The following is a 23,243-nucleotide window of genomic DNA, read 5'->3' on the forward strand; positions in this document are numbered from 1 at the left end:
CGCTGCTGTTTAACATCCTACTCAGCTCCATTCCTCATCATCAAAATGTAAGCACGTACATTTATGCTGATGATATAGCGTTTTTTGCATCAGCAAGTGATATTCAGTCACTGTACGAATGCTTGCAGAAATACTTATGCGAGCTAGAAGCATGGCTGGACAGTATTCGCTTTTCCCTTAATGTAAATAAGAGTGCCGTTCTTGTCTTTCCCCTACGAGACCCAGTTACTATATCCCTTTCATACCGTCACTCCACTATCCCACAAGTGGAAAAGGTCAAGTACCTTGGAATTATTTATAATGGTAATCTTGATTGGCATCCGCATATTGAACATATAACTTCAAAAGCTTCTCGTGCAATGGGGATATTACGAAGGATAAGTAATTATCGATGGGGCATGCGCAGAGACACACTCATAATGATTTACCGCATGTACATTCGACCTATACTAGAGTTCGGTTGTGTATTATTCTCCGGCGCCGCGGCTTACAAGCTACGCCCACTAGTTTTGCTAGAACGGGAAGCGCTTCGCTTATGTCTGGGGCTTCCAAAGTTTGTAGCCAACGCTGTACTCTACAAGGAAGCACGATTACCTTCCCTTGAAATGAGATTTAAAATACTCACCGTTCAAGCGTTTATAAGGCTCTATGAATCCCCACTAAGAAGGTCTCATTCGATCTTCATCAAACAACGAGTCCAATTTTTTGGAGTCAGATGGCCACGGTTTCACACGCCACAAGTCATTGTATCGCAATCATTATTGAATCCGTTAGACGTAAATATAAATGATATAATCACGGAAAACAGAATCTCAAATTCACTAGTTATTACTTATGATGACCTATACCCAAATAATGCAAAGCAGCTTCCCTCACATATTCTTAACGGCTTACTCCAGGATCACTTGAATCAACTCCACACTAACGTAATTATAGCAACGGATGCTTCGCAGATTGATGAAAAGGCAGGAGTTGGAATCTTCTCATCATCATTGGACTGGTCTTTTTCTATTCGGCTTCCCGACTTCACTCCAATATACCTAGCGGAATTCCTAGCTGTTGTCCTAGCTATACGAAAGCTACAGTCTTCCAGGTCAACGGCGGTAATAATCACAGATTCTTTGTCGCTGTGCACCTCACTTACTGCTCCCGGCGAGACACACATATTGAAAACTTTGAACTCACTGGCTCCAAGTCATTTGAGAAGTTTACGATTAATATGGGTACCTGGCCACAAAGGCATATTTATGAATGAGGTGGCAGACAGCTTGGCCAAGGCTTCTATCAGCGGCCCAGTGCTTCCCCTTCTTCCAACAACGGGCTTTATCACGTCCGCCAGGTTCAGAAGATACATCCTTTTAACATCTCACTCGAACCTCAATTCATCATTGGAACTACGCCACTTACAATTCCCTTGGAGCAGGAAGTTTTGCAAAACAAGACAAACGGAGGTTACATTAATGAGACTACGTTGTCGAGTCCCATCTCTAAATTTTTACATGCACCGATCTGGTCTGGCAATATCCCCATTGTGCCATTTTTGCAATGCATTAGAGACGATTGAGCACTACCTACTGGAATGCCGGCGTTTCTCCTCCACGAGAAAAATGACATTAGAAATTACAGTGCGACAGCTTGGTCTGCCATTGAACACTCCGGTACTGCTGTCTTTCGGAGCGTCTGTGCTTGGGCACTCACACAGGAATGTTTGCTTCGCCTTAGAAAAATTTCTTATTGAATCAAACCGATTTCATTGATGACCATATTATTTTATTCATTCCTCCTCTATTGCCTCATTGATATATTCAAGATACTTTTTTTTTTCTCCTCTACGTAGCATGACAATCTACTGAACCATTTCGATTTTCCCTCGCCTAAATTCATGTAACAAAATTTTAGATTTTTACCTCCTTTTCTGAACACATAAGCAAAGTCTGCCCGGCTCTTGGCCAATCCCCGCGAGTGGGTAAGCGCCAAACTCATCCAGGACATCATCATCATCATCACCGCTGGCACGATGCCGCCGCTAAACTCCTGCAGGCCAAGTAAACACTGCTATCCTGCAGAAACACATGCAGACAGCCTATGTAGCGTAGGCCTACTTCTGACACCTTACAAGGAATAACAGTACGCAAAGATTGACGAAGGAAATGACGAACAAATGGCATTAACTGCATTTCTTTCTCATTTTCGTTTTCCTGGTATCTCTTCCATGTTAAACGAAGTAGGCCAGTGCACACCTTGCCAACTTTCGCCTTCTCCACGGATGCACCATTTCAATCACCATTTGCACCCAATCTGATCACAAGCTTTCGTGAAAACCAATATCCCGCTACATATATTATTTTGTGTTTTTTTCTTCTGTCACTAAAATGCAGCATCTGTGACCAGAGGTGGTCGTACAAGCTGAACTGGTCCTTCACGAAGTGGCACTTGAAGTATGGGTTCTCTCCCACGTACCGGTAAGGCAAGGTAGTAAAGGGAGCACAGTGCCGTAAGTAGCCACCTCTTAAAGCATGCTAAACATATTTTTGGATAGCAACTGGAGTCAGGTCTTCATAAAATTTAACTCCATCACTCCTCGCTCAAACCTTAACTTCTCAAGATTCTTTGTTAACCTCCAAGTTCCTGCTCCATAGATTAGTACCTGTAAAATGCAGTGGTTGTACTTTTCTTTTCAAGGATAGCGGTAAGCCGCCGTTCATGATTTGGTAATGCCTGCCGCATGCACTTCACCCCATTTTTATACTGCAAGTTTCCTTCTCATGATCAAGGTCCCGTGTGAGTAAATGGCCTAGATAAAGACAGTCTTGCACAGATTCTAGAGGCTAACTACCAATCCTGAATTTTCATTCTTGTGCGAAGACTTACTTTTGTTTTTTGCATATTCAACACTGTTAGTACACTTTGTTGGCTAACTTACCTGAAGGCAAATTACAAGAGAGCTAAGGTGGTGATCAAGGTGCAGCGGTGGGCCTACAGGCAACACAGTTGCACTGCAACCACTCTTGGTCGCTTCCAAGTCTCTATTTTCCAGTCTTGTTATATTTTAACAAGTTTTTTTTCTATGAGTACGACACTGACACAATGGTGTTGACTGTATGTGCACTGAATGAAGAACTACAAACGTTAAACCCATGTGAACAAGTTTTGCCCAAGATAACTTTATTACAACATTTCAAGACATGGCCAAACATGGCAGTTTCATTTTCTCAAATGGCAAGTCCACCTTTGCTGCAATACCTAAAATGCAAAAGAAAGGGTAGAAACAAAGATTTACTTACAATGAACACATTAAGCAATTAATAACTATATACAGCTTCCAGAATTAAAACAAGAAAAAAAGCTTTCTCGCAAATGGGCGTTACATCGGGCATTCTGGCTACTCATTCCACCAAATCAATTCACTTATGCTACATTGAAATGCACAGTTGCATAAAAAGTAAACGAAAAATATGGGATGTTGAATGGCAGGCATGGCGGCACCCAAACTGAAGTGGCATTGCATTGAGGCCACAGCTCGAACATTGCAGTTGTTTCGGCTCGAAGTTGAATTTAGAGACTGTTTTTTGTCAATATCCTAGCCAATGCGCAAAGGTCACTACGAAAGCTGGAAACACTTCTCTCACGCTCGCGTTCAAATCCTAAAGTGGTGCATCTTACATGAAAGAAAAATGTACGTATGCGTCAGGTAATTTGAAGCAACATTAAGTCTAGTACTTTTATGCCACACATATACGCATTCATGACATGGAAGGTGTCATAGATCTGAACCTATTTACCACCAAATGAGCAAAGTGACATGTTTCTGCAGCCACAGTGTACCACTTGCACTCACGACCAAAACATGGTATGCTGCATGCTAGAAGCACAACGGTGCACAATACGTCATTTACGTCACCGTCGTAACATCTGCAATACGACAATACGACAATACGTCACCGTCGTAACATCTGCAAGTTGTAGCAATATAGGAAGCAGAAAGTGTTACAGGTCATAAACAACTGTATTGAAAAATGCACAGAGTGACACTCGTAGACTGCACCCCTCCGTAGCGTTGCATTCTAAAGTACGAAATGGAGTATATAGTTGCTTGCAAAGTTTACGCCATTGTGACAGCATGTCAGGTGCTTCTAGCAACGGAAGCGCCTTGACAGGCTTGGCATCACTCAAACAGGGAGCACCATTTTTGTATGAAACGTCATGGTGTGAAAAAAAATCAAAGTCGAACCCATCTCACGATGACTGTCGACATTAATGTGATTGGCATTCAAGCACACAACACAGTGAAAAACCGTATTGCTAGACAGCTATACTTACTATCTTAGCAGGGCAAGTAGGCTAAGCAAAGCGGAAAGCTGGGCGAGTCGGTTCACATTCATGGTGGAAGAAGTGCAATATTAACACAGTAGGTCAAGAATGCTAATCACATCAGTACACCCACGCGCCATAGCACCACCACAGACCACAGGTCTACACCGCAACGAACGTTTCACTAAACACGGCCTCCCAACTGCGGTCAGTTTTGTCCTGCCGACACCATCGAATTGCAGTTCAGCATATCCGACTTTGAGTGAACTATGGCATGATTGCATAGGTGCCTTGTTCAGGCTTTAAACCATTTTTATTACTGCCAGCTAGAAGAGTGCAGTCAGCCAGGCAATTTCCTTTCTTGTCTCCCGAGTGAAAATGATGTTTAGGGGACTAGACTGCAGACAGCAGCAGCACACTAGGTTAAGAATGCTGATTGCATTAAAAGCTCTGGAATCTTTGGAAAACTGTGATGGGACGTGTGGAACAATACTGGAGTAATGAGCAAATGAGACGCAACTTGGTCGGAAAGCTTTTTGAGAAAAAAAAAGATGCATCGACAGCAGTCTTGCCAGCTACTTATAGTACAGCTGAAGAAATGGCAATACATGGGCAGAAGCGGTCAAGGAAGTTTTGGAACAGCTTGGTAAAGGTCAATATGAGTGAAATACAGGCATATGAAGTAAAGTGTTCTTTATTTTACTTTGCAGAACACTATTGGATCACGGCAGATCAGTTCTACGGAAGCCTGCAAGGCGAGTAAAATTGATGACAGAGAAAAATTGCCATCCACTCGACTGTAGCACGACGCTACAAAGGGAACCCTTACAGGTTTCTCAGAAACCACTATTAAATTACATACCGGATGTGCCAACTAACTGTTGCCAAGAAAAAAATAAACCAAGGATTTCCGTGAACAGCGCCCACTCTATGTTGGCAGGCTTGCGTTAATGCTAGTCGAGTTTTTTTTTCTTTTTTATTGCGAACAAGCAAGCAACATTTAATGTTAGTGATTTTATTACCTTATTCAATGTAAGGTAGAAGAAGAGAAAAGGTTGGGAGAAAAGAAGAGGACGAAGTCAAAATAAACAAGTATGGCTACCTTGCCTAACTGACTTATCTCAGTTTTATTACAAATTTGCCGTAGCTAGCAGGATAGGAACCTGTGTTATACACCTCATCCCCTTCATTTTACTGAGGGCCATGTGCCTGGATGTCACCCAAACCTGCGCGGACGGCGACAGGCATGCGAGCATGGCAAGCTTTTTCCATGGAGGACGGTTTGCTGTAATGGGTGAGCACTGATCGCTTGTTCAGAACGCTCATGAAGACGACCTTTTGCTATTGGTAGTATAACGTAACCATGCATAACGTTATGCATATAACGTAACCATGCAAGCTGTGTACACACTGGAAACGCAGCAGCCAGCCACAAGTTGTTTATTCGGCCGCATACCCGGTGTGCCATGTTGCCTGCTCGCCAAGACAGCACATACCCAGTGTCCCAAGCTAGCACGCAGCTGGGGTCACTGGGTACGTGAGAGGTTAGTTCCCAAAGAAGGCTAATCGGGTTAAGAAATGTCTGCACCACTCACCAGAGTGGCAGGGAAATGGCTCAGGCCTTCTTGTCACCCTCGCCGCCACCACCAGCGGCCGTCCCTTCCTCCTCATCTTCGTCGTCGTCATCATCCTCGCCCTCGTTCTCAGTCTCAAAGGTGTTGTCCGGGATGTCATACAGACGGATCACGGGCTGCAAAACACACAAGTGGATCAATGCCTTCTGTCATGCCAGTACAGTCCATGTTCATACAATTGACCTTTCCTTCAGCTGAACTCTGCATCCAATATCGCCAAATAATGCCCATGCTTCTGCGTCACCTGCAGACGGTGATGGGATTAGCATGCAAGCGATGCAGCTACACACTGCATTGCTGAGAACCCCTTCGTTTAGAATCTGTACGTCATTCTGGGAATTCCATTGCTTTGGGTCTGTTCTCATAGCTCGGCAGCTGATAAGGCCTTATTAGGTGGCACGTGCCAACTGCAGAGGAGGCCCTGCAACCAGTTTTACAACAGTTGTGATGATCTTGCAGCATCGCAGCGTGCATCTGTGGTAGTCTGTATTGGGTGACTTTGCGCATGCACTATTTTTCCGCTAGCAATACCAACATTTTAGGGGCCTGATAGCAGACAGCAGCAGCACGCCAAAGTGAGGGAAGTAAGGTAAGGATACTAGTTGCACTAATAAAAGATGCTGAAGTCAAGCCACTCTTACAATGTCCAGTGGTAATCAATCAAAGGACACACTACAAAAAATAATGAAGTCGTAGATTGGTCGAGTACTCTTCTAAATTGGATATGCGTTCTTTTAGCAGAAACAGGCAGATTCTTAAAGGGAGAAATCGGGGCCGAACTTTGCGCTTTTCTTGAAATTTGTGCATAAGCCACCACATCCTTGATGTTGCCACGGCACCTTGGATCTCGCTGTAGTACAGTTAAACGTCAATACGACGAAGTTAGTAAAATTGGCACTTCACTTTGTTATAATAAAATCTTGTTATTTTGAAATTTGGCTGTTTAGCTAGTAAGTACAATCGCCTATGAATTTTTTTTACATGAAAGGCACTGTATAATTTTATTTATTGCAAAATCGCAAGAAAAAAACAAATTTGAATAAGAAAGAAATCATTTTGTTGAATTTGCGAGTCTGCAAACAAAAATGCGGTTTTATGTTGTGTCGATATCTTCACATTATCTTCACTTCCCTTCTGATATCTTCACTTTTACTGAACACCCCTGCCATGGCTCATAGTGTTGCCCGCAGTGGGACGACACTATCATGAAGAGCACAGGCAGAGGGCAGCGAAGGCTTCGTCTATCTCTCGCTTCCAAGAGCCTCCGAAACGCAAGACTGCGCGAGCTTCAGCACTAAACACATGGGAGGATAGTGCACGTGAAGCCACGGCTATCTTAGCTTTGCTCCCACCGCAGATTGCCTCTAGGATAAGGCGTGCGAGCTGTGTCTGAGCTCAGAGGAGATGCATGCTCGCAAACGAGAGAAGGAAGCTCTCGTCTGCAACTTCAAGCACTTGCATGCAATGTCACAGCTCTCTCCTATCGGCTCGAGGCTGCCATTAACAGCACATGGAATAGTGAGCAGCAATGCAGAACACACCACACAACATTTCACCGACGCCTGTGAAATGCCGAGTGTGCAAAATAGCCACCGTAAATGTGCTGTGCAGCGAGACAGAATACTGTAAATGAAGTCTTAGGTATTTATTCTCTTCTTTTCTCTATTTCTCTTAAAACCCGGACGGAATAGGATGTGACCTTAGATGCAAAGGTCAAGTGTACCTGTGCTGTTTATGTTGCCATCAAGAGATGGTGCCACCGGCACATGTGTACACCGCTTTTTCCTTATCGTTAACAGAGTTTAATGGAATTGCATGTGCCCTATACACAAATTCAATCATTGAGCTGAATTAATCGAAAAGGTGGACATTACTAATACTGGAAATCAAAATGCACAATTAACTAATTTGCAAAATTTCACTAATTAACTTTCGAACTACTAATTGTTTTAACGCATACTTTGAACGTGTGTATTGAAGCCAATGATATCACAAGGCACATCCGCTAAACACAAATTTTAAAACTAGCACTGTTCTGCTTACTTCAACAAAACAGCTTTAAATGTACTGAAGCCCAAAAATTAATGGAATGCCAGTGCATTTTGACCCAAACGTTGGGGAACACACATCGAAACGGGTCATTCTCAGAATTCATTCCAAGTGGACATGACTTTTGAGGTCCCCAGCTACAATTAGTAAATTGCAATGTGTGCAGTAAGCGGTGTTCTGCACGCACTTCCGCTCATCCGCAACCAAGCCCGCCTGTATTTCTGCCAGTTTTGCGCTGTCGCGTACACCGATGCAAGGACTGCAAAGGCTCGAGTCAGATCCCCATGTGAAAGGCTCCGGAGCACCTGGCACACCATCATCTTCGTCATCACAATCCGAGTCATACTCATTGTTTGACGGTGGGAGAACTTGCTCAATCATTTCATCATTGTTCAGTTCGGCACATGACACAACTGCGCTGTAGATGTCTGCAAAGTCTTCAAATGTAACAGCGGCAGGAATTGGCACACCGTAGCCTAGCAGGTCATCAATGGAGTCCGCATTTGAGCTCGTTGTGGTAGGCGGCAGTTGTTCTTCAGTTACGGAGTCGGGCTCATTCAGACTGTGAGGGAAATGTTAGTGCCATTCATGCGGACTGTCAGTAAGTTCGTGCGAGAGACTTCTGTCGGGAATGCAAACTAAATAAACAAGCACTGAATGGCGGAACGCTGCTCGAAAGACAAACTCGAAAAACAGAACAGCAAGGGCAGGCCATGCGTGGGGTTGCCAGAACAGTATGTGATGATCATGATGCTGATGCAACATATAATTCAGGCAAAGCCTCCAAGATTGGCACTTGCAGTTAAATCTCTGAGGCGTAGTGCTCTGACCAAGGCAAGCGCTCAGAGATTACCATCTAACACGTAATCTCTTAGGCCATACTTGATGTCTCATGTCTCTGAGGCGCCATTGCTTGATGTCTCATCGATGTCGCCAGAGGAGATAATGGTGGCAGAGTCGGCGTATGCTAAAGCCACGGACAGTGTCCGGATAATAGAATGTAGAGCTGGCAGCTGTCCAAAATATAGGTGGTCTTTACGCATCAAGTCTATGGGGCCACTAGCGGTGTTGCAAAGCTGTCCGAATTACTGAGCACATCCGGATTATCGATGTCGAACCTATCGGTCGGCACTGTAATGACATTTAAGATGTGTCACATACATCTTAAAACACTTCCAACTGGAATTGTGCTGCAAGTGTGGTTAACATGTGCAAGATGCTTTAGTAACATGAGTGGAAATGTATATGGTTGGGCAATGTTACTCAGTCTGAGTATGTCACTGTATGCTTTCTTTGTTTTTGCTTTCTGTCACGGTGGAGTTGGGGGCAGTTTTTCAGACATTCTTATGGCTGTGTCAGTGCGATTTGGAAGTCTCCAGGCTAGACAAATCAGGAGGGTTGGCAGCGTGCCAAGGCCACTCTGACCACATCAGTGTTCCTACAGAAGCTAGTCCACATGCTGTCCTACCTTATTTGGGTCCTTCAGGATGAGGTACTTGCCCTCGGGCAGGCGCATGCAGCAGTCGATGATGCATCGCAGGATGCCCCATGCATTGTCCATGTTCAGGTTGATCTGGTCGGCAAACTCCTTGGGCTTGAACTGCTGCGTGCCCAGGATGGCGTGCTTGGACGAATCACGCACGTGCACCCGTGACACATACCTGCACGGGGAGACAGGGCACACATACAGTCAGCAGGATTGTATGCAACAAATCGCTAGTGCAGTCGAACCCGACTATACAGAACCCGTTTACATTTAATTATTCTATATATTGAATAATTTCTGGACATGGTATAGTTACAATGAGTATATATAGCAAAAATTATGCTTACATAGAGCAAAATAGCAGCGACTCCCAATATATTGTACGTCAAGCAGCGGAAAAGTGCCCCCACGGTGGCAAGAAAACCCGGCGACGCGGCTCTATCCAACTGCTCTCCCTAACGTGACCGCGCTGCATCGGGCGAGCCATCGACACCCCCCTGCAAGAAATGATCCAGGCCGGCGCACAGCGCTTGCTCAGACAGCCAATGAGAGGCTCTTGTGCCCTTGTCGTGCAAGATGGCGAAAGTGCGAGTTCATCCTCCGAAGTGATTGGTGCGCTTGCACTAGTCCGGTGCTTCTGCACGAATGTGGAAGGTTGTGGCCTCAGCTGCTCCGACTCCTTAGACAATGTGGAGAAGTGCGTGTCACAGGCAGCGAAATTGACCAAGCAAAAGAAAATGCAGGACTATTTCATGCGAAACTAAGCTAGTTTCATCAATGAAGTGATTTTATATATGGCATGTCCTTTTATGACATCCAATTATTTAGCAGGCTTATATCGAATTATGCCCTATATTGAACTGATAGGCGTTTTATTGCAAGTTCGATATAGCCAGGTTCGACTTTATTTACTAGTAATCACTCACATTTATTGGTCATTTTGTAGTTTACCAACTACTTTGTTTACTCGGTAACTCTCCCTGTAATTCTATTACATTCATTCAGTAACCAATTACATGTATTCCATTACATTTTCCTGAAACAAGCTATAACAGGCGATGCAGCTTCAAGTACATATATTTGGTGGGAATTACAGTGTGCAAAGAACTGAAAAACGTGGACCATAGTTATCGTAGTTACTCGATTCTAACGCGCCCTCGACTGTAATGCGCACCCGTTCTCGATACCAAAAAGAAAACAATACTGCCCACCTCATGCTTTCATATAGAAATACCATTTTCTCTCATTTGAAAAAAAAAAAAAAACAAATTTATTCCCAATACACTAAAGTTGCGATGAATAAAAACACAAGGAAGCGGCGTACCTTGCCACCAAGATTTTCACTGCGCCGGTACGAGTCACGTGGGGCAACATATCACTCGTCGTCGCTATCAGACAACTCCTTATCACTATCAACAGGCCAAAGCATTTCATCCTCGGTTCCGTCCATGGCATTCGAAATCCTGCACTTTTTAAAAGCCTTGTTGACCATGGCAGGCGGAATCGTGCACCATGCATCTTTCACCTATCCAGCAAAGTCCTGCAGTGAGGCATGCTTCATTTTATTGGCGGGCGTGAATTTGTGGCAGCCGCTGACAAGCCATTCAGTGTAGAGCGCCCGAATTCTATCTTTCACTGGCTTGTTCAAGCAAACATCGAGCGGCTGGAGCTGTGATGTCATGCCGCCGGGTATCACGACAAGGTCGGTCTTGCACACAGCCAGCTTGTCCTTGATGCGCCGGTCAAGGTGGCACCTAAACGCCTCGAGCACAAGCATCCCAAACTGCTGAACCAAACTGCAGACCCAAACTGCTGCCGGGTCTCTTCTGCCAAACGTTATCAATCCAGTCAGTGACCATCCAACGTGGTCATCCAACCTTTCTCATTTGCGTGCACAATCACGCCACTTGGAAACACGATTCCTTTCGGAAGGGTCTTCCGCCTGAACACAAGATACGGGGGCAGCAAGAGAGTGCGCCCTGGCCGTCCACAAATCCGTGCAGTTTGCGAATGAAATGCTGGCTTTCCCACAGAGCTTAATCGCCCAGTGGCTAAGCGCGCTTTACAAGGAGGCAAAATTTCACCAGCAGCACGAAGTTTCACAAAATTTCGCCCAGGATTACACGCATATTCTTAGATTAGATAGAAGCAGCCAGGAATATATTCAAGTTGTTTCAAATATTCGTATCCTACTACATATTCAAAAAGTTGCAATATACATAGTTTTCAAATGGAATGCGGACATTAAAAATGTAGCTTTCGATAATATTTCAAATTTTCAAATATTCGTACACCCCTATGGATGACAAATACTATACAGTCTCTGACCAATTTTCTGGACCTCGCGGGGACTGAAAAATAGACAAAAAAGTCAAACAGTTTGAAAAACTTGTTCAGCCAAAGAAATTATATGTCTTACGCATCCAGTGGCTTAAAAAAATCTCTGATACTGTCCTGCCTCCTACTATGGTTGGAGGAGATCAGATTTGCTTGAATTTGTGCAAGAGTAATGTCTCCTTACACAGCCAACAAGAGCGACATTGCGTTGGTGATCTTCACCAACGGGGACCACCATGGAGATAAAAAAAAACTGAGCCACGTTTCACGGCACCACTTGGAGCTCACGAAGGCGCGGGCAGTGCCAAGCACACAAATGCAAAGCCACACAAACGTACACAAAGATACGACACCTTTGAGACACACTTGCTCTGTGAACAAACCATGTGTGGAATAGAGACCGAAACTAAAAAGGGGAAAAGAAAAAAGATCCCGTATGTGTATGATGATAGTGCTGCCCAAGAAAAAAAAAGGGCGTCTCGTCAGCCAAGGAAGAGTGAGCATAGCCTCTGAGACTGGAGGATGGCGCACGCTCTCTACTGATGGTGTGCACCTCCCACACTTGGATGCTATAGAGCAGGCCACTGGAAGCCATGCCTGGCCAAGCCAGCAAGAAAATGCAAGATATGGCAGCATGGCTCGGAAAGAGTGATTTGGAACGGAGAATCGAGCTTTCAGGCCTAAATTTGTCCAAAAGATTGGTCGCGGAAATGCATTAGCTCTACGGGAGCCCTGACAGTGCATTTATGAAATCCGGAATAACAATTGAGTCCAAATTTTTTGAGTCCGAAAGATCTGTCGGCGACTGTACAAGGCGCTCCTATGGCCCGATAGCCACGGCCACTTAAGATGGCTGACACCAGGGACCTACGGATGATTTTTTAGTGTTTCACTGGCCCTATCGGGAGCACCTTTCCCTAGCTCCAGCGATAATGAAGCACTGAACTTCATAGAGATCTCAGACAGACCCAAGCACTGCGGCATTGAGTAACCACAGTTTTGCCTGCAAGGTATTCATACATTATAACAGAGAAACTTCTTTCTAGCATACACATCAGGGGAGCCTTAAGTGTAGCTGCAGATGTCTTCACAAGAAAACATAGGAAAATTGCCATAGCAAAATCTGAAAAGCAACTGTAAACAACATGTGAAAAGCTGTGGGGTACGTATTGGAAAAAGCTAGGCCAGCTCATTCTATATAGTACTGTATTTGTGCAATGTTAATAAAAGCAGAGAGGAAAGCAATGTTAAAGTAATCAATTACTTTTTACAAATTGTTCAATCCCATTCGTGGAGCAGTAATTAGTAACTGTAATCAATCACATTTTTAAAAGAGTAATTGTAATTAGTTGGTTTCTTTCTGTAACGTGCACAAGCATGACAGTCAGCTAGCCGTCATGCAAATACAGTGCCATTATAATAAAGTTGAACCTCGATATAACGAAGCCTGTAAAATTGGCATTTTGCTTTATTTTATTAAAATTCGACCTTTTATGCAAATAAGTACAGTTGGCGATTGATTTTCCTTATACGAAGAGGCCACAAAATTTTCCGCATTATCAGACAATCGGAAAAGCAAACTTGAACACAAAAAGATTAATTTTGTTGAATTTGAGAGTTGGCGACAAAACACAGGGTTTCATGCCTTGTCGGCATTATCTTCACATCCGCGATACAAAGTTATGAAAAACGCCAGACATGGGGAACAAATGCATAGTCTGCTTCTCTGAAACTCATCATTACCATATTTACTTGATGGTAACGCGAGTTGTTCTTTTTTTTTTTCAATTGTCATTGCTTGAACTTGACGCTTGCATTACATTAAAATAATGGCAATATTTACAATCTTGAAACAAATATTCTGCACACCGCGGTTTTTAACGTTACGGTGGAAACCTGCACCTTTATGTCTCAATTCAATCCACAGACAAGTCAACCAAGTCAAAACTTCTTCCTTGTTATGCGCATGTTGTGTCCTGTTGGAATCAACACCGTTTTCACTGCGTTTTGCAACTGGTGTCATGGTGCCGCATTACCCTGCGGCCATTTTGTGCTTCGACTACGTTTATTCACAACATTATGATGAAGGAGAGTGTTCCATATAGCGGCTGCTTCGAGAGACGAGCAAGTTTGACGGCCGAGGAACGGGGAAACTCCGACGTGGCTCGGTGGCTCGACGTCAATGAGTCGACGATTATCGGATGGTTACACCATCCATGGTGGCATCATCCATGGTGGCATCATCAATGGGAGGCCCTTTGTATATAAATGTGGGTTCAATCAAAAGGGCCTTGTAGTGGCCTCGTACTGTCCCCGAACGAAATGGTTGTGTGGTCCTACAGAAGTACTTAATCTCAAACGAGCTTGATGGCACGGATGACTTGATTCCTGGATGATCACTTTCGGAAATGGTTTTACTTTTGCGAGACTCAGCTCGTTTTGGCACCGAACCCCTCGAAGTATACGACTGACGATGCTCTTGGCACTGATGTGATCATGCAAAATTTTGTGAAAGTGAAACTATCTCCCAAAGTGATCGCCCAAGAATACTGCCCAAGGAATTGCTGCATCTCCTTCTCAGACGACGATAAGTGAACTCGTTTTCGAACTGATTCCTCGAATAAATGTGCCATTTTTTTTTTTCAGACTGAAAGGTCGGCCCTCGCATTAGAATCGTCGTGGTGTTACATTCAAGTAAATACAGTACGCAGCTTCCAGTACTTAACGCTCTAGAAGACAGCGTGATGCCGTTCCATCTTCACACACACACACTTTATACATATGGCAGATTACCTCTAAAACAGGACATGCAGGCTGCATATCCCAATGTGACGTACTTGCCAATTCATAAGCTACGTTTTTGGATTGGCAAGGTGATCCCATTAAGGGGGGACAGTGTTATAAATAATATCCTCTTCTTCATCAATAATAATGAAACTTTCTAGTCTTAGTAAGATTTTTGTGCTGATTTATGCAATATGTAATTAGTTTTGTAGGTCAATTAGTTACTAGGATAATTAACATTTCACTTCCATTGTTTAAGGCCACAATGGAAATTAAATGGCACAATAGAAAATTCTTTGTAAGGCATGTTTAGATAGCATAAAAACTGAGAAATGAAAGATAGAAAGCACATTTTTTACCTGACCCTTAATATAGATATTTTACAGCCCATTGAATATAAGCCCACAAAACATGGCAACCATGTGGCAGAAATTGTAGCAAAATAATTTATTTACAAAGCAAAAACAACAGAAATTTGCTTGCTATACTGCATAAAGTATACATTAGGCTCTGTTTTGCAAAAAAAAATTGTCAGTTCTATCTGGTCTTGGTGTTAAGATATTAAGGCCTGAATAAGGCATGGAGACCAAAATTTGTGTTTTCAGACAAGTACAAAATACAAACAGCATTGAATATGGGGGGACATGGCATCCAGAACAACCATTTTTGATACTTGCTATAGACACATGAAACTTTCAGGACATGTCCAATCTTGTGGGCTGCTTATAACTATGCAACTATGCAATTTTTTCTGAGGTCAATAACAAAAAGTAGGTAATTCTTGTGTTAAATACTCGGGATGCGATTTGCAAAAAAATGTAATGCAACAACATAGCTAAACTGAAGCAGGTATGTTCCTGGATGTTCAAATACTGCAAGTTGTCATTTGAATATTTGTATCTGTACTTCAGCCAAGGTTGCCAAATTCTAAAGTTGCAGCTTTAAAATTGTGAATCTTTATTTGTGATATATACAGCATTTCAATATATTTAAGTGTCCTAAGACACTACGTCACATTTTCTGTGCACTCTCAAACTCACCTGCATTCAGGGAAATAAATAATGATGATAATTGATTGAGTAGAAGGAACACAGTGGTGATCCCAAAATTTGAGACATTTTTTAAAAACGCCATACTTGACAAAAAAAAAAAAGAACTTGAAGAAACTGGTAAAATATAAATTTGAAGCTTCAGAACTGGGAAATAAGAATTATGATATAATTAAAAATGCAAAATTATTCCACTGATGTAGACATTAGGTGCCAATATAGGCTTGTAACAGAATCTGGAATGCACCAACATGAACCCCGCATACGCGCAAGAGGCACGGGAATAGGCATCAGCACATCGTCTGCAGTCTCCAAAGTAAACCTACACGCCGGGACAGTGGGAAATTATTCGCTTCACTGCTGATTGCCAATGCAGTATGAGATTGCGTGACGCAAGGACTTATCTCAGGCACGATCTTGTCGGCTCGTCTGAGCCTTGGAACAACCGCTTCCCCTTTCTTGCCGTAGGAAGTAGAAAAGAATTGCGCTTCGCTTTTCGTGGACGTGTCATCATCATCATCAGCCTGGTTACGCCCACTGCAGGGCAAAGGCCTCTCCCATATTTCTCCAACAACCCCGGTCATGTACTAATTGTGGCCATGCCGTCCCTGCAAACTTCTTAATCTCATCCGCCCACCTAACTTTCTGCCGTCCCCTGCTACGCATCCCTTTCCTTGGAATCCAATCCGTAACTCTTAATGACCATCGGTTATCTTCCCTCCTCATTACATGTCCTGCCCATGCCCATTTCTTTTTCTTGATTTCAACTAAGATGTCATTAACTCGCGTTTGTTCCCTCACCCAATCTGCTCTTTTCTTATCCCTTAACCCTTTGAGGGTCGATTTCTTTCGCCACATGTGACCATCAGGGTCGATTTTTTTTATTGCACATTTAAATTCTTCAGAGGGAGCTATTTCGAAAAAAAATTACTGTAATTTTTCTAGGGTGACCGTTAAGTGAGAAAAAAATGTTTGGCGTTGGCATATATGGACTGTTTATTCAAGAAAAACAATAAAAATAGCAAATAAAGTTATAAGATTTTCAAAAAATTGGCGCATTGTTATACACAATGTGCACACGAGAAAAATACACAAGAAGAATGCGCACACGAAAATTTTTTGCAAGTCTCAAATGTTCCTTTTGCACTAATACTTCTTCAGCGTGTGGTATTTCTTGAAGCATGGCTCCACGCAGAGCGGTTTGTTGCACTCAGCGCGCATGTACCTTGTATGGTATGAAGGACTTTATTTAGGTCCTGAGGGATCAGTCTGTCCTCGCGATGTTTTTGCTGCCGAGTGGTGTTGGCGCAGACATGGCACCTCCTCTGGGTACTGCTTCCCTGAGCAGACGTGGGAGGCAACTTCGGAATAAAGGGCCAAAAAAGGAAACGCATGCACGGCGGTATCCTTCGTATGCGGACCCCTGTGAGCAACAACCGAGCGGGTAACAGGCGGTCACCCTTTGAGTGACAAGAACGAAATAGCCATCAGTTTTGCGAGCAAAAGAAGCCGAACCGCGTGCGGAACAAAACCGAAACTAACCGCCGCGCGCCCGCGAGCGGTAGCAGACGCGCCGGAGCAAGAAAAAAGTATAGAACGAAAACTGAAAGAGAGAGACGCGAGAAAAAAATTTCATGTATTCCCACATAGTAGCACCACATGCCAGGCAAGAAAAAGTTAGGAAATTAGCGCGCGTTTTAAACGTACAGACGGCGCCGTAAATATACGGCATCGACCATTTTCGGACCTGTTCGCGGCGCCGTATATTTACGGCGTCGACCCTCAATGGGTTAACGTTACACCTATCATTCTTCTTTCCATAGCTCGTTGCGTCGTCCTCAATTTGAGTAGAACCCTTTTCTTAAGCCTCCAGGTTTCTGCCCCGTAGGTGAGTACTGGTAAGACACAGCTATTATACACTTTTCTCTTGAGGGATAATGGCAACCTGCTGTTCATGATCTGAGAATGCCTGCCAAACGCACCCCAGCCCATTCTTATTCTTCTGATTATTTCTGTCTCATGATCCGGATCCGCAGTCACTACCTGCCCTAAGTAGATGTATTCCCTTACGACTTCCAGTGCCTCGCTGCCTATTGTAAACTGCTGTTCTCTTCCGAGACTGTTAAACATTACTTTAGTTTTCTGCAGATTAATTTTTAGACCCACTCTTCTGCTTTGCCTCTCCAGGTCAGTGAGCATGCATTGCAGTTGGTCCCCTGAGTTACTAAGCAAGGCAATATCATCAGAGAATCGCAAGTTACTAAGGTATTCTCCATTAACTTTTATCCCCATTTCTTCCCAATCCAGGTCTCTGAATACCTCCTGTAAACACGCTGTGAATAGCATTGGAGAGATCGTATCTCCCTGCCTGACGCCTTTCTTTATTGGGATTTTGTTGCTTTCTTTATGGAGTACTATGGTGGCTGTGGAGCCACTATAGATATTTTTCAGTATTTTTACATATGGCTCGTCTACACCCTGATTCCGTAATGCCTCCATGACTGCTGAGGTTTCGACAGAATCAAATGCTTTCTCGTAATCAATAAAAGCTATATATAATGGTTGGTTATATTCCGCACATTTCTCTATCACCTGATTGATAGTGTGAATATGATCTATTGTTGAGTAGCCTTTACAGAATCCTGCCTGGTCCTTTGCTTGACAGAAGTCTAAGGTGTTCCTGATTCTATATGCGATTACCTTAGTAAATAGTTTGTAGGCAACGGACAGCAAGCTGATTGGTCTATAATTTTTCAAGTCATTGGCGTCCCCTTTCTTATGAATTAGGATTATGTTAGCATTTTTCCAAGATTCCGGTACGCTCGACGTTATGAGGCATTGCATATACAGGGTGGCCAGTTTCTCTAGAACAATCTGCCCACCATCCTTCAACAAATCTGCTGTTACCTGATCCTCCCCAGCTGCCTTCCCCCTTTGCATATCTCCCAAGGCTTTCTTTACTTCTTCCGGCATTACCCGTGGGATTTTGAATTCCTCTAGACTATTTTGTCTTCCATTATCGTCGTGGGTGGCACTGGTACTGTACAAATCTCTATAGAACTCCTCAGCCACTTGTACTATCTCATCCATATTAGTAATGATATTGCCGGCTTTGTCTCTTAACGCATACATCTGATTCTTGCCAATTCCTAGTTTCTTCTTCACTGCTCTTAGGCTTCCTCCGTTCCTGAGAGCATGTTCAATTATATCCATATTATACTTCCTTATGTCAGCTGTCTTACGCTTGTTGATTAACTTCGAAAGTTCTGCCAGTTCTATTCTAGCTGTAGGGTTAGAGGCTTTCATACATTGGCGTTTCTTGATCAGATCTTTCGTCTCCTGCGATAGTTTACTGGTATCCTGCCTAACGGAGTTACCACCGACTTCCACTGCACACTCCTTAATGATGTCCACAAGATTGTCGTTCATTGCTTCAACACTAAGGTCCTCTTCCTGAGTTAAAGCCGAATACCTGTTCTGTAGCTTGATCTGGAATTGCTCTATTTTCCCCCTAACCGCTAACTCATTGATCGGCTTCTTATGTACCAGTTTCTTCCGTTCCCTTCTCAAATCTAGGCTAATTCGAGTTCTTACCATCCTGTGGTCACTGCAGCGCACCTTGCCGAGCACGTCCACATCTTTTATGATGCCAGGGTTAGCGCAGAGTATGAAGTCTATTTCATTTCTAGTCTCGCCGTTCGGGCCCCTCCACGTCCACTTTCGGCTATCCCGTTTGCGGAAGAAGGTATTCATTATCCTCATATTATTCTGTTCCGCAAACTCTACCAATAACTCCCCCCTGATATTCCTAGTGCCTATGCCATATTCCCCCACTGCCTTGTCTCCAGCCTGCTTTTTGCCTACCTTGGCATTAAAGTCACCCATTAGTATAGTGTATTTAGTTTTCACTCTACCCATCGCCGATTCCACGTCTTCGTAGAAGCTTTCGACTTCCTGGTCATCATGACTGGATGTAGGGGCGTAGACCTGTACAATCTTCACTTTGTACCTCTTATTAAGTTTCACAACAAGACCTGCCACCCTCTCGTTAATGCTATAGAATTCCTGTATGTTACCAGCTATATTCTTATTAATCAGGAATCCGACGCCTAGTTCCCTTCTCTCTGCTAAGCCCCGGTAGCACAGGACGTGCCCGCTTTTTAGCACTGTATATGCTTCTTTTGGCCTCCTAGCTTCACTGAGCCCTATTACATCCCATTTACTGCCCTCTCATTCCTCCAATAGCACTGCTAGACTTGCCTCACTAGATAACGTTCTAGCGTTAAACGTTGCCAGGTTCATATTCCAATGGCGGCCTGTCCGGAGCCAGTGATTCTTAGCACCCTCTGCAGCGTCGCAGGTCTGACCGCCGCCGTGGTCAGTTGCTTCGCAGCTGCTGGGGACTGAGGGCCGGGGTTTGATTGTGTTGTTCATATAGGAGGTTGTGGCCAAGTACTGCACCAGGGTGGCCAATCCTGCTCTGGTGAGGGAGTGCGTTACCGGTTCTGGTCACCGGGATCAGGCTGCACTCCAGGCCTGTTTATGCAATTTTATCAACACGCGGATTTTTTTTTTTTAAATCCGGTGGAAAATTGCCGGCACCGGGATTCGAACCACACCCTCTTGCACGCGAGGCGGGTGTTCTACCTCTACGCCACCGCTGCAACCCGTGGACGTGTGTTCTGTTTCAAACTTTCTTTCTTTTTTTACAGAAGGCCGATTTGCTGCTTACGTTCCTAACACGATGAACAAAGAAACGGCATATCAGCGGTTTCGAAGCGACCCACTGCCAGGCCTAGCAGACGAGCTCGTCTGCTAGGCCTGGTTGCCGTAGCAACAGCCAATCGGAAGGCGCCTCTCAGCGTGCTGTCGCGCTGAGCCAATAGGAGGGCTGTGTGCATTGTGAGCTTCATCACACCGGCCCCTGGTTGTTTTACATTTGCACTTTTTCTATGCAGCCATCGTCAGCAAGGATGCAGGGAACCGAAAGGCGGAACTTCGAGCTTTCGAACGATACTGAGATGCCGGCGCTCAGCGGCAGGAAAGACGAGAAATATCTCTGTGAACTCCGGTGTTTCTGCGCAATTTTGCAGTTGTTTCTCGCTGTCCATGCTGACGAAATAATTTTTTTCGGACACTTAGGGTGCGTTTTTGGGCAAATAGTTTTGATACGGTGTAGATTAGGCATTACAGATGCCGAAACAAGTAGTTCCCAAAAAATCTATTTTTTTTTCGCGAGTTTCAGTTTTTAAGACCCGGGTGTGTGCCCCCTCAAGGGGGCGAAGCGGGTCTTTGAGACTGAAAATAGCAAAAGAACATGCATTTTGAAAATGATATTTTTGGATACTGCCGCCGCTGATGCATACCCTAGCCAATTTTCATGCGACGTAGATCAGCATCTTATACCACATCAGGGAGCTGATGGAAGCGAAAAAAACGGGATTTCTCAGCGCTGTACTGCCGCCGTTCCATGTCAGATACTGCAGCCATTTCGGTCTCACTTGAAAGAACCGTGCTTTTTCCTCAATTTCCAGCCGTGCTTGTTTCCATCCACTCAGAATTCACAGAGAAAATCCGCGCCAACAAAAGGTTCCACCGCATGAGCCTATTCGCGGAGTGAGCACACGTGACTGAATTACGCCTTCCGATTCGTGGAGCCTCCCGCATCATCTCCTATGTACACTAAACCGGCAACTTGATGTCGCCATGTTGTTCATCGTTTGAGACACCCTTTTCTGTCGGATTACGCTTCGAAGATTGCAACTCCACGCAAGTTCGGCAAAAAACTGAAGAAGCCATTTTCGAACGTCCAACACAAACATTGCGCACTGCGGTGGCGTATGGGCACTGTGCCAAGCTAGCTAGACGAAGTGCCCCGCAGCCTCCGAGAGCGAATTAGGCCTGGGCTTTTGGAGCCGTTTCGTAACTTTGATCATTGCGAAGCCATACCAAGAATTTTGCAGCAAATGCAAATTCGAGAAGTAGTTGGGAGGGGGGAGGGAATTGGCAGAAAGCGTGATCATGGCTTGGGTACATCACAAGTGATCCCAGCGCAGGACGAGGTGGCCATAGAACGGGATTTGCCGGTCGAAATGCCCATTTCTGCACCTGTTCTGGCGGCCGCCTCGGACTATGTCAGTGATCGACAATGTGGTGCAAAAATCGACACAACATTCTTGACAAGCACCAATCACGCACAACAGCCGAAACTGTCTGAAGATAGGATCTGCAGCTTAACACCACCTTCTGCAAGCAAGCGCAAAATGCGGGTGCTCGCGAAGCGTGCGAGGACTCTGACCCACAGTGTCTTGTTCTTAGCCATTTTCTCAGTTTCATTTTTTTGTAACCTTACAATCTTTTGAGAAGCTTTTCTCAGCTTTGATGCACTCAATTTTGATAATTTTTGTTTTACTGAAAAGCTGAATGTTTAGTGAGTGCAAATGAGCGTCAAATGTTACTTTGGGAAATTATAAATTTTTAGAAAGGGTGAAATAAAATCAGTATTTCTTCTCAGTCATTTAAATGAGAAGTTTGAAACATTACAACTTTTGTTCCAGGAAAGCTAGAACCATAATATTACTCTTGTTGCACTTTTCGATATGTGTGGAATCCAATGACATTGAATTCACCAGGATCAGTGCAGCCAGTTTATTAAAAATGTGGTCAAATGACGTTTTCATGAATAACTAATTTAAAGGTTAGTGGCATGGTGCACATAAATACTGAATTCATAATTGATATGAGCAGATGAGAATACATAATCACTGAAGTTTTCATCATGCTAACTTAAATAATAAAATAATTTCTGTCTAGAGACCTCTTCCCTCTTTAAGAGCTCAAGGAATCTGTCGTTCCATAAAAAGATATTTGAAACGCCCCCTGGTGGGTGCACGATGCTCACCCGAACTTGATCTGGTCCGAGCCAGCCAGCAGCGCCTGCACCGTCCACTTGGCCAGCTTGCAAGAGTTGTTCTTGAGTTCGTTGGCAAGCACAGCACCGCGCTGGGTGTCCAGCTTCTGGCGCCAGTCGATGCCACCCGAGAAGCGGGGGTCCCACTCGTTCAGCGCCTTGATGCTCACAAACTGGAGCTCCCCGTTGGGTCCCACCATGGCCCCGTCGTGCTCGCAGCGCACAATGAGGCCCACATTGTCACCCAGGTCAAACTTGCGATACCTGCACATACACACGGGGAGTAAGGCATTACGGTCTGTGGCCCACTTGTAGATCATGCCTGTATGTCAGCTACTCCTCCCCAGTATAGGCGCACCCTGACACAATGAAGAGGGAAAATCATGGTGTCATGCGCAGGTGTCCCGGAGAGACATTTCCATCAGCGAGCGGGCACAAACAATGGCGGAATCGTTCACGACAACTTCATAACGATTACTCAAAGCACTCAATGGCAGAGCTCAACACTCTGGATTGCTGATCAAAGGAGTTCACTTTGCAAGGTAATTCTAGTCTTGGGTAGTTTGGAGGAGAAGAACACGGCAGGAATGTACACAAAATTACACCCTTTGGGTCGTATCTTGCCACACGACAATAATCGTCACCTGTCTTGTCCGCATTCTCGACAGGAAAGTAGCGAGTGT

General features: G+C 44.3%; 2 protein-coding genes across 2 annotated transcripts in view; one reads left to right on the plus strand and one right to left on the minus strand.

The window, feature by feature from the left end:
• LOC139048660 (uncharacterized) overlaps positions 1-23,243 on the plus strand; it is a 384,154-nt gene that overhangs the window by 104,190 nt on the left and 256,721 nt on the right. The gene's annotated exons all lie outside the window — the stretch shown is intronic.
• The window catches only part of eIF3d1 (eukaryotic translation initiation factor 3 subunit d1), a 59,699-nt gene continuing 39,600 nt past the window's right edge, over positions 3,145-23,243 (minus strand). Inside the window, exons 10-13 of the mRNA XM_070523119.1 lie at positions 22,552-22,824; positions 9,463-9,655; positions 5,907-6,061; positions 3,145-3,243 (exon numbers count right to left, since the gene is read on the minus strand). Coding sequence (XP_070379220.1) covers positions 5,927-6,061; positions 9,463-9,655; positions 22,552-22,824 — 601 coding nt within the window. The 3' untranslated portion in view covers positions 3,145-3,243; positions 5,907-5,926. The remainder of the gene's footprint in view (positions 3,244-5,906; positions 6,062-9,462; positions 9,656-22,551; positions 22,825-23,243) is intronic.

Source organism: Dermacentor albipictus, chromosome 8 (genome assembly GCF_038994185.2).
Source record: "Dermacentor albipictus isolate Rhodes 1998 colony chromosome 8, USDA_Dalb.pri_finalv2, whole genome shotgun sequence".
Taxonomy (NCBI): Eukaryota; Metazoa; Arthropoda; class Arachnida; order Ixodida; family Ixodidae; genus Dermacentor; species Dermacentor albipictus.